Genomic DNA, 14,902 nt, shown 5'->3' on the forward strand with positions numbered 1-14,902 from the left:
TCGCAGCCTGGTTGATTATGTATCCTTTGGAGGTGTTTGTACTTACAAGGCATCTAGGTGTGCCAAGACCTCCTAGAGAAGGTGTGGGTGTAGACCTGCACCTTGGGGAGGTGGAGGTGTAGACCTGCACCTTGGGGAGGTGGAGGTGTAGACCTGCACCTTGGGGAGGTGGAGGTGTAGACCTGCACCTTGGGGAGGTGGAGGTGTAGACCTGCACCTTGGGGAGGTGGAGGTGTAGACCTGCACCTTGGGGAGGTGGAGGTGTAGACCTGCACCTTGGGGAGGTGGAGGTGTAGACCTGCACCTTGGGGAGGTGGAGGTGTAGACCTGCACCTTGGGGAGGTGGAGGTGTAGACCTGCACCTTGGGGAGGTGTAGGTGTAGACTTTACAAAACTACTAAGTACATATCAGTCTGGATAGCTTCAAGGAGCCAACAGGGCCCCCACAGAAAAACTTTACTGTACTGCATAATAAATCTGTTGGTAAATACTTGGCTGACGAACTAAACAAGAGAATTGCCTCTTGACATTTCAGTGTAAAAACAGAATTATTTAAATTTTTAAGTAATAACTGTTAACATTAATACTGTACTGACCTTTAAGCATGAACTCAATAAATGCCTGGAGTTATTCTTCTTCAGAATCATAATAAGAGTATGAAAGATCTTGATAGCAGTGTCCCACACAAGTAAACGCTGCATGTTATCATTTGATGTTGAGCTTATAGCCGAGAGAGACTTCTTGGTTCCACTCACCAAAAATGAAATCATACTGCGATAATACGTTCCCAGCGTGCCCCTAAACAAAAACGATAATATGATTAGCGAAAGTTGAAATTCCAGGCATTCTAAGTTGCAACAAATTCCCTTATCTATCATGATAACCACCTGTCACACTTTCATAGGTTGGGATGCATTAACCTAAGGAAAACAATGAGCAATATGGGTAAACTGCACTTGTCCATTAATTATATCATTTACACTACATAGCACCATTGTTAAAGAAAAAACCACCACGCTCCAGTAATTATCCACAGCAGTTACCCACCACTTCATAAGACCAGACAAGTACAGTATAGTACGTTCCCTTCGTTCTTCCACACCGCTGGCACCTAGTTTCATTCCTTACAATATTCTGTGCACTGTTCACACTAATCCCTACTCCATAACACAAAATGTCTGCCCAACATTTTCAAAGACTTTCTTTCCTTCTTGTACCTTCAAATTCACTTGAATACTACACACACAGTGATTTTAGGAGGATAGGTAAATTTGAGAAAGACAAGAACTGCCCCTTAAGGGTGACTTTTAATGGAGTGAAGTATGACAGAAATGCTTCAGAATACAGTGGCACCTCGACTTATGATTGCCCTGACTTACGATAATTTCGAGTTACGATATGAATTTGATCAGAAAATGCGACTCGACTTACAATAACTTACGATAGTGTCGTCGACTAACGTTTTTTATTAATACATGTTTGGGTCGACCGAGCGCATGGTCCACGGTCGTGCGGGCCGACCTGCCTCAGTTTACTGAGGCAAGTCGGAGCCTGCCGAGCTTTACTAGAGCCGCCCGCTGAGCGACGATCACGCTTATAAGAAATTCTATTTTTTTGGTGATTTTTTGCTTTTTGAACATAAACTGATTATTATATATCATGCCATGGGTCCCAAGAAAGTCAGTGGTAAGGTTCAACATATGAAAACCCATGTAAGGATGACCATAGAGCAAAAACAAGAGATCAATCATGAATATGAAGATGATGTGCGGGTTGCTGAACTAGTAAGGCAGTACAACAAATCTCCATCAACGATATACACCAAACTTGCTAAGAAAAAGGACATTATGAGTGCTAAAGTGGCAAAAGGTGTATCAATAATCATGAAACATAGAATACAAACACTTGAAGATGTTGAAAAGTTGTTATTAATTTGGATACACAACAAGGAGTTAGCAGGTGATAAGGTGATAGTGTTTCAGAGGCCATCATTTGTGAAAAGGCAAGAAAATTGCATGAAGACCTTTTAAAGAAAACCCCTGGAACGAGTGATGCAAATGCAAAAGAGTTTAAGGTGAGCAGGGAATGGTTTGAGAAATTTAGAAAAGCAGTGGCATTCATAGTGTTGTGAGTGTTGTGTGTTGCACGCTGGTGGAGGAACACAGTGAAGAACTGACCACTGAAGAACTTCGCAAGGAGCAGCAACAAGACAACCAGAGATAGCCGAGGAAATTTCTTCAGGAGAGGAGAAGACATTACAGAATGTTCCTTCCTCATTAATTAAGAAAATGTTTGCAGCATGGGAAGAATTGCAAACTTTTGCTGAAACGACTCACCCAAATCACGGTGCAGTAGGCCGTTGCCTTAACCTTTTTAATGAGACCGATGCCTCACTGCAGACAAAAATTAAAACAAATGGAAAACAAAAATCTATGGAAAGGTTTTTAGTGAGACAAACAAGCAGTGAATCACAACCAGGTCCTAGTGTTATGCAGGCAAATGTAGGAGAGTCTGTACCACAGAGAAGTCATCACTGCCTTATGTTATAATGGAAGGGGACTCCCCTTCCAAACAGTAACACTTCTCCTCCTTCCCCTCATCACCATCTTCCATACGCCATCAAGAGTCCACCATAAAGGTAAGATAAACATATGTACTGTATTGTAGTTAGAGAAAACAACTGTATTCAGTATAAAATGTACTTTTAAGTTAATATTTTTGTGGGTGTGAAACGGATTAATTCAATTCCCTTTATTTCTTATGGGAAAAAATTGTTTCGACTTACGATACGTCTCTGGGACCGGATTGCCATAGTAAATCGAGGTCCCACTGTACCAGAAAATTGCAATGTGAAGAGGCTGGCAAACTTTGGTCAATAGGACAAGACCTCTCAAAAGAGGATAGAGTCTGGACACACTATACCAGCCAAATCGTTCGCTATGGTGAACAAATCATGCAGATACTCATATAACATCTGTATATAGTGAATAAAAGCAGAAAACAGTATGGTGGGAAGAGAAAGTTAAGAAAGAATAGAAGGTGAGAAAAGAGAAAGAGAAAGAAGAGAAAATTTTTTCATGGGTATAATTAGACAGACTTGTTGCTAGGCACGAAAGTAAATGCCAAATTTTGTGAAATATACGATGAAAGCACACAACATTCATACCAAAACAGAGATGCAGACCTAGGAAACAGGGTTGGTTCAACAGAAATTGCGAGAGGGCCAAAGATCAAAAGACACAAGCATGGAATCATTATAGAAAGAGGCCAAACCCCCAAACATACCAGAGATACAAAGATGCAAGAAACAACTACACATCAGTAAGGAGAGAGGCAGAGAGGAACTTTGAGAGCGGTATAGCAGACAAATGTAAATCAGATCCAGGCCTTTTCTATAAATTCATTAAAAGCAAGCTGCAGGTAAAGGATAATATTCGGAGGTTGAAAATGGGGAACAGATACGGGAAAAATTAAAAAGAAATGTGTGAAACATTAAAAGAATAGTTCCAAAGTGTGTTTGTACAAAATGAGATCTTCAGAGAACAAGACACAATAAGAATTCCAGAGAACAGCATAGAGCACATAGAGGTGTCTAGGGACGAAGTGAAACGAATGCTCTTGGAGCTAAGTAAGAACAAAGCAGTTGGCCCAGATGGAGTTTCACCATGGGTTACCTTGAAGTGTTTCCGGGGCTTAGCGTTCCCGCGGTCCGGTCGTCAACCAGGACTCCTCGTTGCTGAACTGGTCAACCAGGCTGTTTGATGCGGCTGCTCGCAACCTGATGTATGAATCACAGCCTGGTTGATCAGGTATCGTTTGGAGGTGCTTATCCAGTTTTTCTCTTAAACACTGTGAGGGGGTCAGCCAGTTATGCCCCATATGTGTAGTGGAAGCATGTTGAACAGTCTCGGGCCTCTGATGTTGATAGAGTTCTTTCTCAGAGTACCTGTTGCACCTCTGCTTTTCAACGGGGATATTCTGCACATCCTGCCATGCCTCCTGGTCTCATGTGATGTTATTTCTGTATGTAGGTTTGGGACCAGCCCCTCTAATATTTTCCACATGTAAATCATTATGTATCTCTCCCACCTGCGCTCAAGAGAATACAGATTTAGGCTCTTTAGTCAGTCCCAATAGTTTAGATGAGTGGATTCTAGCAGTAAAGGATCTCTGCATGCTCTCCAAGTCAGCAATTTCTCCAGCTTTGAAAGGGGCTGTCATTGTGCAGCAGTACTCCATTCTTAGAGAGCACTAGCTTCTTGAAAAGTATCATCATTGGTACAGCATCTCTAGTGTGAAAGTTCTTGTTATCCAACCTGTCATTTTTCTTGCAGTTGTGACAGGTACTTTATTTTGTTCTTTGAAGGTAATGTCTTCCGACATAAGTACACCCAAATCCTTTACGTTGTCTTTTCCTTCTATGTTATGATATAGGGTTATGATATAAGGTTCTGAGAGAATATGCACCTGAGCTCAGAATCCACTTCAGCTGATTTTTCAGACATCCCTGTGTACAGGAGTTGTAGCAGATGTGTGGAAAACGCTAACGTAGTTCTAATCTACAAAAGTGGCAGCAGGGAAGACCCCCCTCAATTATTGACCTGTATCATTGACAAGTGTAATAGTCAAAATATTGGAAAAAATAATAAAATCTAAATGGGTAGAACAACTGGAGAGAAATGATATAATATCAGAGAGACAGTATGGTTTTCGATCTGGAAGATCCTGTGTATCGAATTTACTCAGTTTCTATGATCGAGCAACAGAGATATTACAGGAAAGAGATGGTTGGGTTGACTGCATCTATCTGGACCTAAAAAAGGCTTTCGACAGAGTTCCACATAAGAGGTTGTTCTGGAAACTGGAAAATATTGGAGGGTAACAGGTAAGCTTCTAACATGGATGAAAAATTTTCTGACTGATAGAAAAATGAGGGCAGTAATCAAAGGCAATGTATCGGACTGGAGAAATGTCACAAGTGGAGTACCACAGGGTTCAGTTCTTGCACCAGTGATGTTTATTGTCTACATAAATGATCTACCAGTTGGTATACAGAATTATATGAACATGTTTGCTATGATGCTAAGATTGTAGGAAGGATAAGAAACTTAGATGATTGTCATGGCCTTCAAGAAGACCTGGACCAAATAAGCATGTGGAGCACCACTTCGCAAATGGAATTTAATATGAATAAATGTCATGTTATGGAATGTGGAATAGGAGACCATAGACCCCACACAACCAATAAATTATGTGAGAAATCTTTAAAGACGTCTGATAAAGAAAGAGATCTAGGGGTGGTTCTAGATGCAGTCTCCGTGGTGTAGTGGTAAGACACTCGCCTGGCGTTCCGCGAGCGCTATGTCATGGGTTCGTATCCCGGCCGGGGAGGATTTACTGGGCGCAATTCCTTAACTGTAGCCTCTGTTTAACGCAACAGTAAAATGTGTACTTGGATGAAAAAACGATTCTTCGCGGCAGGGGATCGTATTCCAGGGACCATAGGATTAAGGACTTGCCCGAAACGCTACGCGTACTAGTGGCTGTACAAGAATGTAACAACTCTTGTATATATCTCAAAAAAAAAAAAAAAAAAAAAAAAAAAAAAAAAAAAAAGATAGAAAACTATCTCCTGGGGGCCACATAAAGAACGTTGTACGAGGAGCTTATGCTACGCTTTCTAACTTCAGAATTGCTTTTAAATACATGGATGGCGAAATACTATAAAAATTGTTTACGACTTTTGTTAGGCCAAAGCTAGAATATGCAGCAGTTGTATGGTGCCCATATCTTAAGAAGCACATCAACAAACTGAAAAAGGTGTAAAGACATGCTACTAAGTGGCTCTCAAAACTGAAGGGCAAAAGCTAAGAGGAGAGGTTAGAGGCATTAAATGTGCCAAAACTAGAAGACAAGAAAAAGAGGTGATATGATCACTATGTACAAAATAGTAACAGGAATTGATAAAATTGATAGAGAAGATTCCTGAGACCTGGAACTTTAAGAACAAGAGGTCATAGATTTAAACTAACTAAACAAAGATGCAGAAGAAATATAAGAAAATTTACTTTCGCAAACAGTGGTAGACGGTTGGAACAAGTTAGGTGACAAGGTGGTGGCGGCCAAGACCGTCAGTAGTTTCAAAGCGTTATATAACAAAGAGTGCTGGGAAGACGGGACACCACGAACGTAGTTCTCATCCTGTAACTACACTTAGGTAATTACACACTTTATTAGTCCACCATCATCCATTTGTTCAACATGCTCAAATAATCTCGGTACATTATCCTTAATCTTGCTATTTATCAACTTTTGGTCTTTCATCTGTCCATTAAATTTACATTCCTTATCTACCTATTCTAACATCACATATTTCAAAGATTATGAATTTCTTCTCTAATTCTTGATTGTTCAAGTTGATACTAAATAATCATTTTACTTCTATAAAGGAGGGTAGGTACTACCTCTCATGCAGCTCTGTGGCTGCATATCTGTGTCTGTCTGTCTGTCTATCTGTAAATTTATTTCAGATTTTCTTTCATCCTCTGCCACTGACTTTTTATTTTGCTCTACCTTCACTTTTAAGTCTATACACCAATACAGCTTGCAAGTAGTCTAGAACAAAATGTTAGGAATCCATAATCGTTTATTACTAAGGTATTTTAATATGGAACCCAGGATGTACAAAAGGAACCCAGGATGTACAAAAGGAACCCAGGATGTACAAAAGGAACCCAGGATGTACAAAAGGAACCCAGGATGTACAGAAGTGATTCATCAATACAAGCACATGACAAGATACACAATGTCAACAATGCCGTTGTAAACCCACCAAAATCATCAAGCAAGCTACATTCCTTAGATATATATTGTATCCAATCAACCTACAAGTAGATAACAAAATCAAGCCAAATCATACTTGTTGAGAGTGGGGAGAGCTTCCGAGTATGGATCACGACCAGTAGCCTTCATAAATTCTTCAAGAGGCCCAGTACAGATATTTTCTATCAATACCAAAGGGGTCTTGCTCTGTTGAAAATATTCCTGTAAAAATGCAATATATAAATTACTCTAAAATATTTCTTAGGATATTATATACAGTCAATTATAAAGTTAACTATAGAATTAAAAGCATGGTTTATATTATGTTGACACTTAGGGGAAAACTGCAAAGTGTTAAAACTATATTATGACAAGGAGGTAAAGTGTCATTAAACAGTGATTATATTATCATTAGTGACAATGGTTACCCTCAAACAGTGGTAAAAGTATCATTAGACAAACTGGCAAAAGAATCATTTGACAATGTGGTAAAAGGTACCATCAGACAAAAGTAAGGAAGAGACACCAAAAGAATTGTCACCATCAGGTGCACCACCACGCCATAGCATTAGTTTTGGAATACAGCGGCACCTCGATTAACGAGTTTAATCCATTCCAGCACCAAGCTCGTCATGTGGAAAACTTGTCTTGCGAAACAACAAAACTGTTGTCGGAGGTGTCCGAGAACCAGCGGGAATGCTCGTTAACCGAGCGAAAGCTTGTCAGTCGAGACATATTTTCTGTGAGTGCCTCGCTCGTTACTCGAAATGCTCGTAACTGGAGCCGCTCGTCACTCGAGGTTCCACTGTAGTAGTGTACAGGCAGCCCTTGCCTTGTGCAATGTTGAAAAACCTGGCTTAAGTGTTACGTAGATATTTAGTTTTACACACTTTAGAAAAGCCAATGAACAAGTGCTTTTGCCTGTATGCGCACAAAGTTACAAATTGTGAACTAAACTTGTGGTAACTTTTCTTTCCCTAATCTTTGTCATGCATGAATATATTTTACTTTTATTTGTCAAATTACCAAATTGTAAATTTTACCCAAGTGTAGTTTCAGGATGAAAGTTACACTCACAGTGTCCTACTCATAGTGTCCTGTCTTATTATTACAATTTATCATATGATGTTTTGAAACTATCTACAGTTTTTGCATCCACTACTTTCTCATTAATTTATTCTAACCATCTACCACTCAGTTTGCAAAAGTGAACTTTCTAATACATTTTCAGCACCATTATTTCCTTAGTTTGAATCTATAATCTATAACCTCTTCTTCTACAAGTTGCAAGTTTAAAGAATTCCTTTTTGACAATTTTGTTGCACATTCTGTAACTATTTTGAAAATAGTGATCATATCGTTTCTTTTCATTATATCTTCTACCTTTGGTACTGTATATTTAACACAACTAGTGTTCCTCGTAGCTCTTGTTTTTAAGTTCCAGAAGCCAATAAGAGCACGTCTTTGAACCTTCTCCAGTTTGTGTGTGTGTGTTTCTCAAGATACCATACAACTTCTGCATATTCCAATTTTGGTCTCACAAAAGTTGTGAATAATTTCTTCAATATTTCACCATCTATATATTTAAAATTGATTGTGAAGTTGGAAAGCACAGCATAGGCTCCTTGTACAATGTCATTATGTGGTCCTCTAGTGAGTTAACTATGAAGGATAACCCAGAGACCTCTTTCTTTTAGAGTTCTTTACTCTCTTTTCACATAGTTTGTGTGACCTATATTCTTCTATTCCACATTTCATAATGTGCCATTTATTCATATTGAATTCCATCTGCCAAGTGGTGCCCCATGCACTTATTTTGTCCAAGTCATCGTGAAGGGTATGACATTTGTCTAAGTCTCTTATCTTCCCAAGTACCTTTGCAGCATCAGCAAACATGTTCATATAATTCAGCATTCCTTCTGGATGATAATTTATATAGATAATGCACACTGATGCTTGTTGCAAACAAGCAATGCAAACTTAATGCAAACTGAACCTTGTGGTACTCCACTAATAAAATTTCTCCAGTCTGATACATTGTCTCTGAATACCATCCTCCTTTTTCAGTCATAAAAATGTTCATACATGTCAAGTCTTCCTGCTACTCCACGAGCATGTTTCAGCTTCCAGAACCTCTAGTATGAGACTGTCAAAAGCCTTTCTTTTTAGGCCCAGATAAATGCAGTCAACCCGACCATCTCTTTCCTGCAAGATCTTCATGGCTCTATCATAGAAATCAAGTAGATTTATTGCACAGGATCTTCTTGTTCAAAAGCCATAGTACCTGTGCCTGTTATTAAGTCATGTCTTTCCAGGTATTTGACCCATTTGGTTTAAATGATTTTTCTAGTACTTTGACTATCCCAAATGTCAGTAATACAGATCTATAATATAGAAGATCTTCTCTGCTACCATTTTTGTAGATTAGAACTATGTTTACCTTTTTCTTTATACCTGCCAAGATTCCTGTACAAAAAACCAGCGTTGAATGTAATGAAACGCCATTTTCTGGATGAGCCCCAGAGACTCCCTGGAGCTTATCGGGCTAATGTATGTTATATTAGACCGGAACATTAGCTAAGGAAGAAATATTATAAGAAATATTGCCGGAACAACCATGGACATCTTCAAGAGGAAACTAGATTTATTCCTCCAAGGAGTTCCGGACCAACCGGGCTGTGGTGGGTATGTGGGCCTGCAGGCCGCTCCAAGCAACAGCCTAGTGGACCAAACTCTCACAAGTCAAGCCTGGCCTTGGGCCAAGCTTGGGGAGTAGAAGAACTCCCAGAACCCCATCAACCAGTTAAGATGTCAGTGACCCAACAGGCAACATGATAGAGGTAAAAGTGACGACTGTCACCCAGAGACAAGGGCACAGCAACCAACGATCCCGTACAAGACGGGTTGGAACCGGAAGACACATTCAATAGTCCACCGAGCCCCGACAGGGGTTTCCAGGGCCCGTAGGGTAACAACTACGGGAAGCCCGGGCAAGGTGTTGCTAACCGGTTAAGAAACCCAAAAATAACAAGACAGTAGAGGACAACACTGAAAACCCCTGCAACGTGTACAATCATGGGGGCCTAGCAAAGGGCCGCCAAACACTACCAGTGGAACTATAGCCACACTAGGCAGACCCCCACCAGGCAAATGAAAATAAAAACAAAAGAAAAACCCTGCAAAAGTACACCATCTCCAGAGGCAACAGGAACCGGTCGCCGCTTAGGTGGCAGGTCGCGCAACACCTCGACGCCCTAACCAGCACAATTCCAGTCCCTACCCCGGGCCAAACAAGGGCCCCAAGCCCCAGCTGGCCCCAAGGGGCGAGGCAAATGCCGAGCAGCAAGAACCTCTACGGGAAAGGTTCCCGAACGCCCAAGGGACGGTAACCCTGTCACGCAGGGGCAGTACTCACAGGGCGCTTAGGGAAGGAAGCTCCTAAGCGCATGCAGCCCTGGTACTGATGAGGAACACCTGGCCACCGCACAACACAACACACTTGCATTCATTACAGTCATTACTAGTCATTACAGTTAAACAATAACTTTCAATTGCAGTGAGATTAAAACAATAAAGTAGTTTTACCTGGAGCAAAGTGTGTACATGCTGGTTGAAAACGGATCCCTTCTCCCTCTCACCATCGCTTCCATACCATTCTCTCTTCAACAGCTCTTCAATCACTTCCACTGAATAACATAAAAATGTAAGAAAAGTGTAATGAAACACATAGTACTTTTTGGGCAGCATATCAGTAGCTCTTCTCAGCTTAAATCCAGGACTAGGGCAAAGTCCCAAGGCACAACCAAGGTAGTGGTACAACTGAAGAGGAACTGAGAAATGCTAAAGGCAGTGTCAAATAGCTTTTGAAAAGATATCTCAAAGACTGAAGACCTTTAATAAGCAGCACCATGCAGTGAAGTGAACATGGAGCCCCCACCCTGCACTGAGCATAAGCGAGATGACAGTTACAAAGTGAGGACTGCTGGCTCTGCCAAAACTGTTGTTAATAGTTAGTAAAATCAGTAACTGGCATTCCTTGTATCTCTCATCATCACTTGCAGGGAATGTTGAGGATACTGCAGCCTCTTATTTTCTGATTGTGAAGTGGTCCCTTAGTGGTGCCTTGAGTTAGATTTGCCACTGTCTTCCTTCTCTAAATTCCTTGATAAGACTAGTTGCAAAGATGCCCCTCACAGTGTGGGGACAAATTCAGTGAAAGCCTGAAAGGTGATGCAAATCCTGGGTTGAGTCCTTAAGGGCTCTGGCTCAAGAAGCATCCAAGAAGCTTAACTAAGAAATTACAGTTTATTAAATATTTACTATACAGGAAAATCACAGTAAAACATTAGCATGCTAACATACCACTTCCCAGCATACTTCCAAAGAAGAATGTAAGAAATATAGGGAAGATTCTTGCCAGAATCATTGATCAAACCATTTGGTTATATTTAGTAACATGTGTCTACAAGACTACTACTAAAATATACTAATACAAATAAATAAATAAAAATAAAAGTTATACATATATATTTTATGACTACCAGAATCTCTTACATTTGTCCTCCAGGTGATACAGTCTATAAGTGCATCTTCAAGATAATCTATAACAAAGACTGTTAAGTTTGTTAGTGGTCGGCTTCCGAGTATTACTTAGAAAAGTGTTCAATTTAGTGATTGCAGCTCCGTGCTATATAGCACCATGAAATCAGGTACCGCAGATCTCTGAGTAAATTTGATAAATTTTCATATGATTTAAATTAGTGAGGGATCAGTGAACAGCATTTTCCAGACAATTACACAGAAAGAAAATTGAATTTCCATAACTTACCAAGCTTTTCACTGAAATCTTCATGTTCTGGAAGAAGTGTTAGCACAACTAACGTTTGCACAAGGATGGACGCAGTGCCAATGCTGACAACAGATGCATGGAAATTTGAGATGTATCGAAAAACAGTGGATATCAATTCCTCTTGTCCCATTCCACTTACAACTTCACCTTCTAGCTTCTTGGCAATAGTACGCAGAATAGCTGAAATTTATTTCATAAATGCCTATAACTATTACAAAATTAGTAAATATCTTTTCTAAAATAGCAATTAATTTATTGGCAAAACCCAGAATTGAATGTAATGAAATCCCATTTTCTAGGTGAGTCCTGGAGGCTCCCAAGAGCTATCCAGGCTGATATGTATATATCTCTAACCTTTGGCATCAGTCAGTGTGGACGGAGTTCTAGGCCTACCGGGGACCACGAGCCAGAACCTGGCCCCCTCAGAGAGGCATGAGGAGCAATGGCCTATAGAAATGCACATGTGATTTGGAGCATTCTATATCTGCCATCGACCGGGACAAGCACCCAGAAAGGTAAGCGCCTCAAAACAAATCCCTATTCTGAATAAAACAACGAAAATAGCCAAACAAGTGGACAGAACTCCCAAATGAAAACAAACAATCAAGCATGATGTCACACGAGCTGCGCCACCTGTCTGCACAGCTCCCCCCTCCCCGGGAGGGGGAAGAGAAAACCCTAGACCCACTGGGGCTTCCCAAGTCCCCAGAAAATGGCATTTCACGGCATTCAATGCTGGTTTTCTGGGGGAAGCCCAGAAAAACCTCGTGCCCAAATATCAGCCCAAGACATGTTACCGAAGACGGAAGCAAGAGCAGCAAACTTACCAACGTCATGGGCACGGGGATAGACTGGTTGATACCTGGTTGATGGGTTCTGGGAGTTCTACTACCCAAGCCCGGCCCGAGGCCAGGCTGGACTTGTGAGAGTTTGGTCCACTAGGCTGTTGCTTGGAGCGGCCCACAGGCCAAACTGCAGGCCGGTTGGACTGAATAACCCTGTGGACAACCCGAGAGACCCGAACCCAGGAACAGGGAAGAAAGGAAACCGGATCAACCCAAAGCGTGTCGCCGGCCACCAAGGTCATGCCACAAATAACAGCGGAGTGCCACAACCGAACACAACACATGATGAACTCCCAGCCGGATCAATCAGGCATCAACAACCCAAGGGCCGCTCCGGAAAGCAGCAGTCTCATTCTTCGCCAGAAAAGAAAGAGACGGCTGCAAGCAAACAAACCTATCACCACGACCCAAAGAGCAAAAACCCCTGCGCCGGAGGAGAGCATGAAGCTCCCCGACCCGATGCCCAGAGGCCAATGCCAACAAGAAAAAAAGCTTTAGAAAAACAATCCTGAACCGAAGGAGCCGCAACGAAATGAGGAGAAGACAAATACGAAAGCACCCTGTCCAAAGACCAGAATGGCTCAGGCGGAGCATGAGCAGGCCGGAGGTGAAACAACGCTCAACACAGCTTGCAAAACGGTGCAGAAGTAACGTCAATAACGAGAGCATGCTGCAGAGGCTCCACCAACACCGCACAATACAAGGTTACAGTACGTGTCAAGACGACGGTCCCAAATCTTTACGAGAGAAAAACAAGACCAAGTCAACAAAAATGCAGGATACCTTTGAAGAGACAAAAAGAAAAGTAAGAACCACCAACAAAACCCCATACTGCCACCAAGACAAAGCACGCAGGTGGGACACCATCAACGAAGCCAACTGATCACCAAAAAGATTTTGAGAGACTTGCGTCAGAATCACCCGACTTGAAGACTCGAGGAGAAGACCGAACCAGCCCCTCCACGGACTAGGCCGTGGACTGAAGGGAAGCCCCACTGGAAGGCTACAGACGTTCCAATAATATTGTAAGTATCGAAGATCTTCCCAAACCTGCGAGAACTTTGATAAACAAGCACAAAATCACGGAAGCACATACGGGCCCATTGGCATCCGTGACCAATATGTATGCAGGATCCAGATACTATTTGAACATGATTGCGACATGATGAAGAATACATTTCCAAGATAAGAAGGTGGAGAAAGCGGTTAAAAGTTCCCTCCGGAAGGACGGAACTGACGGACCTGAAGGGACACAGAACACGGAACTAATATCATCATCATCAGATTGGGTGAACTGAGTCACAAGCAAGCAGCATTGCTCGCAGGACTCATGGTCAAAGGTGTCACCGACCCAACAGGCAGCATGACAGAGGCAAAAACAATGAGCGTCGTCCTGAGACAAGGGGACAGAGCAACCCTCAAAGTCGCCCAAAGCGAGAGGAGACCCAAGGGTGGTCGCATCCATCAGACCCATACGCCTCAGCGAGGATTCCCAGGGGCCCCTTGGACTGGTATCGCTAAGGTTAAGCCTAGGCGGGATACTGCTAACCGGTACCCAAGTCTACCAAAACGAACTGCTAAAGCTGAACCTCTGGGACGTATCCACTCACGGGGGGTGAAGCAGGGGATACCACCAAACACAAAAGGTCAACACCCTAACTAACAGGGGCAAGGGACACAAAGGCAGAACCCACTACCAGGCCAAAACAAAAAGAAAAGAAAAACCCCGCAAGAAGAACAGAGCCAGCCGCTGTAATAGGTGAAAACTAATTGCGCAGTACCCCGTAACCCACCAGTGCAATAAACTACCCCTTACCACAAGGTAAACAAGGGAGGAAAATCCCGGAACAAACTCGGGGCAGTCAATTACCAAGCAGCAAAAGACCACAAAGGTAGACCCCAAGATGACTTGTCGAAGACAACCTCAAGCCCCAAGGGCGGTACTTATGTAACGCGGGTGGGGGAAATGAGAATAGCGAGTAAGTAGGAAGTGAGTAGGAGAAGTAGAAAAGGTAGAAAGGTAGAAGGGTAGATAGAAGTAGAAAGGTAGATAGAAGTAGAAGAGTAGATAGTAGAGGAAGAAAATGCTGCCACCATCCATTCTAGACCATTACATACAAGACAAGGAATGGAACTTGTCTGTATCACAATATTCTCAAATGTTATCAAGGTCATTATTAGTCTGTTCCATCTGTATCATGTACTCATTAACTCATGAAACCAGTAACCACAGAGGCTTTCTCACCTCAACTCAAAAACTCTAGGGAACCAAGTTAAAGACAATTTAAAATAATAAATTCATAATTATATTTCATATGAAGTATCATACTTTAAGCAATTCAAATGTTCAAGAAATATGCAGCGAGTCATCATCCAAGAATTTGAG

At 41.8% G+C, this 14,902-nt stretch overlaps 1 protein-coding gene across 4 annotated transcripts in view; it reads right to left on the reverse strand.

Annotated features, from left to right (window-relative positions):
* Fancd2 overlaps positions 1-14,902 on the reverse strand; it is a 123,248-nt gene that overhangs the window by 11,128 nt on the left and 97,218 nt on the right. For all 4 annotated transcript variants that reach the window (XM_069330132.1, XM_069330131.1, XM_045751416.2 and 1 more), the window contains 4 exons: positions 11,651-11,851; positions 10,408-10,508; positions 6,920-7,044; positions 597-798 (listed from right to left, as the gene is read on the reverse strand). In XM_069330132.1, the coding sequence (XP_069186233.1) occupies positions 597-798; positions 6,920-7,044; positions 10,408-10,508; positions 11,651-11,851 (629 nt within the window). The remainder of the gene's footprint in view (positions 1-596; positions 799-6,919; positions 7,045-10,407; positions 10,509-11,650; positions 11,852-14,902) is intronic.

This window comes from Procambarus clarkii, chromosome 23, assembly GCF_040958095.1.
Source record: "Procambarus clarkii isolate CNS0578487 chromosome 23, FALCON_Pclarkii_2.0, whole genome shotgun sequence".
In the NCBI taxonomy this organism is placed as follows: Eukaryota; Metazoa; Arthropoda; class Malacostraca; order Decapoda; family Cambaridae; genus Procambarus; species Procambarus clarkii.